Source organism: Cryptomeria japonica, chromosome 6 (genome assembly GCF_030272615.1).
Source record: "Cryptomeria japonica chromosome 6, Sugi_1.0, whole genome shotgun sequence".
Classification (NCBI taxonomy): Eukaryota; Viridiplantae; Streptophyta; class Pinopsida; order Cupressales; family Cupressaceae; genus Cryptomeria; species Cryptomeria japonica.
In genome coordinates, this window is record NC_081410.1 from 196,607,605 (window position 1) to 196,609,588 (window position 1,984).

A 1,984-nucleotide genomic window follows, 5' to 3' on the forward strand; every position below is an offset into this window, starting at 1 on the left:
CCCACCAAGGAGAGATCAAGTCTTGTTTAATGCAAGGCTTGGACATTAAAAAGGAATGAGGTCGGGATCATTGCCCCAGACAAATTTGGCTGAATGGATACCCCAGTCCTTCGCTCTTGACCAAAGAGGTTCTCGTGCTCCCATATCAGATAACAAAAACGAAAACGAATTTGTGAACAAACCACCATTAAGAAAAAATATCCTACACACAACTTTGACGAGCTATTTGGCAAAGCACGATCATTCTTTTGAGAGAGATTGGCCAGCGCATAGGTCTTGTTTGATTTGAAGTGTACAATGAGCCGTGTAGACAATCTATTGGCCCAAGGTACGGATCCTGAAGCACTAAAGGAAATGAACATTTTACATGGATGCTATTGTCGATTCGCTGTCAAAAAATGTTTGGATGAAAGATCAAACCACAAACAATTTGTCTGTAGTTATTGTTTCATGTAGCTTCGGAATCTAACCCACTTTTCATCTCCTCCTCACTCTCTTCGCCTCATAACTTCACTATATATCCTCATCTACTCAATCAATTATTTGGGGCCTTCACCATCTAATCAAACCTGCAAGTTTTGCGCCTCAGATCAATTCAGTCATTATCCAGAGTCGATTGTTTCTTGGAGTAACAAATCCTGAGTAAAACGTTGCCAGTTAAGGACTTAGTACAATAATCAAGGTGGAGTTTTGCTAATCTGATAAATGAAAGTTGTGCAGAGCTCTTTTTTGAGATCAAGTTTGAGTATGTATAACAAGAGTAGTGGTAATACAGAAGCTTCTGCAAATGGCGGGCACTCAGAGTGGCGTTGGCCTGTTCCTTTTCTTTTTGGCGGCTTTGCAACTATTGTGCTTCTCATTGCCTTTGCAGTTCTTGTTCTCGCTCGCTCTTACTGCAAAGAGCAGCAACAAACACAAACTGGCCCAGACATTATTGCTTCAAATGAGTTGGCAGAAATATCAGTGGGAGATGAAGAACAGAAAGTGGTGGTGATTATGGCCGGAAATGAAACTCCCACTTTCTTTGCAAATCCTGCTTCTTCAAATCTAAATCTCTCCCAAGGAGTATGAGTAGTCCCATACGACTTTAGTTCATCTGTAGATCCGTATATAGATGGTCGACATAGCAGACTATAAAAGACACTTTACTTTACTTTTTACTTTACTTTTTTCCACTATAGTCCATGAATGCACAATGTTTGGTTTTTCTTCTGTTGAAATTTCCATATTTTTAGTTTCACTGCTTACCCACTTCTGTTTCTGACCAAAGAAAGTAAATAAACAGTGATAAAATTGATATGTATTAAGTTTTTTCTTTTGCATATAAGTTGAGCTGTGATTCTCCTGTGAATGCTGCAGACATGAAGAGTGTTATGAGCACATATGGGAACACTAATCTCTGTGATGTAGCCTCTGAATATGAGAGTATAAATAATGGCAATTGTTAATAAAGATAAGGCTGATTGCTGTAATACCATTGATAAGTATATTGTTTTCTGTTTTTTTGGTAAATTAGTCTCCGAGTAATGCATTTTTTGGGTAAATTTTAGTCTCTGAGTAATGCAATTTAATGATGGATTTTGCATCCAGGGTGATAGATTTCATATGCAAGGCTCTTTTTCTCACTGGGAACATGATAAAGGGTCCAAGTACTTCAGATAGATGTATGATTTCATGTATATTGTTTAACACTGTTCTGGATATGTTTCTCCATCTATGTTTAGAGATGAAATAAGGGACATTTGTTATAGTATTACGATTGAATTTCTGTATTGTTAATTTTTTATTGTATTAGGTTTTTAATTGGAAGGAGTTTTATCTGATGATATTGTACATTGTCTTTGTTTTTTCGTTATTCCAGATGGTATATGTACTATTTTTGTTGCAAGTTTATTGAACTTCTTTTTTAAATGTGATATTAGAATTTGGTTTGAGTTTTTTTAAAGGGTTAGGATTTCTTTGTTTTTTTATAAACTTTGTTTGG

The 1,984-nt window shown here is 36.2% G+C and overlaps 1 protein-coding gene across 1 annotated transcript; it reads left to right on the top strand.

The window, feature by feature from the left end:
• Positions 1-518: 518 nt before the first annotated feature.
• On the top strand, positions 519-1,497 carry LOC131063515 (protein GLUTAMINE DUMPER 5). Its single transcript, XM_059207600.1, has one exon. The coding sequence runs from the start codon at positions 706-708 to the stop codon at positions 1,069-1,071; it is 366 nt and encodes a 121-aa protein (XP_059063583.1). The 5' UTR covers positions 519-705; the 3' UTR covers positions 1,072-1,497.
• Positions 1,498-1,984: the final 487 nt, after the last annotated feature.

Excerpts from the sequence above, each read along its gene's own strand:
- LOC131063515 (XM_059207600.1), top strand. The coding sequence starts at position 706 with ATGAAAGTTGTGCAGAGCTCTTTTTTGAGATCAAGTTTGAGTATGTAT.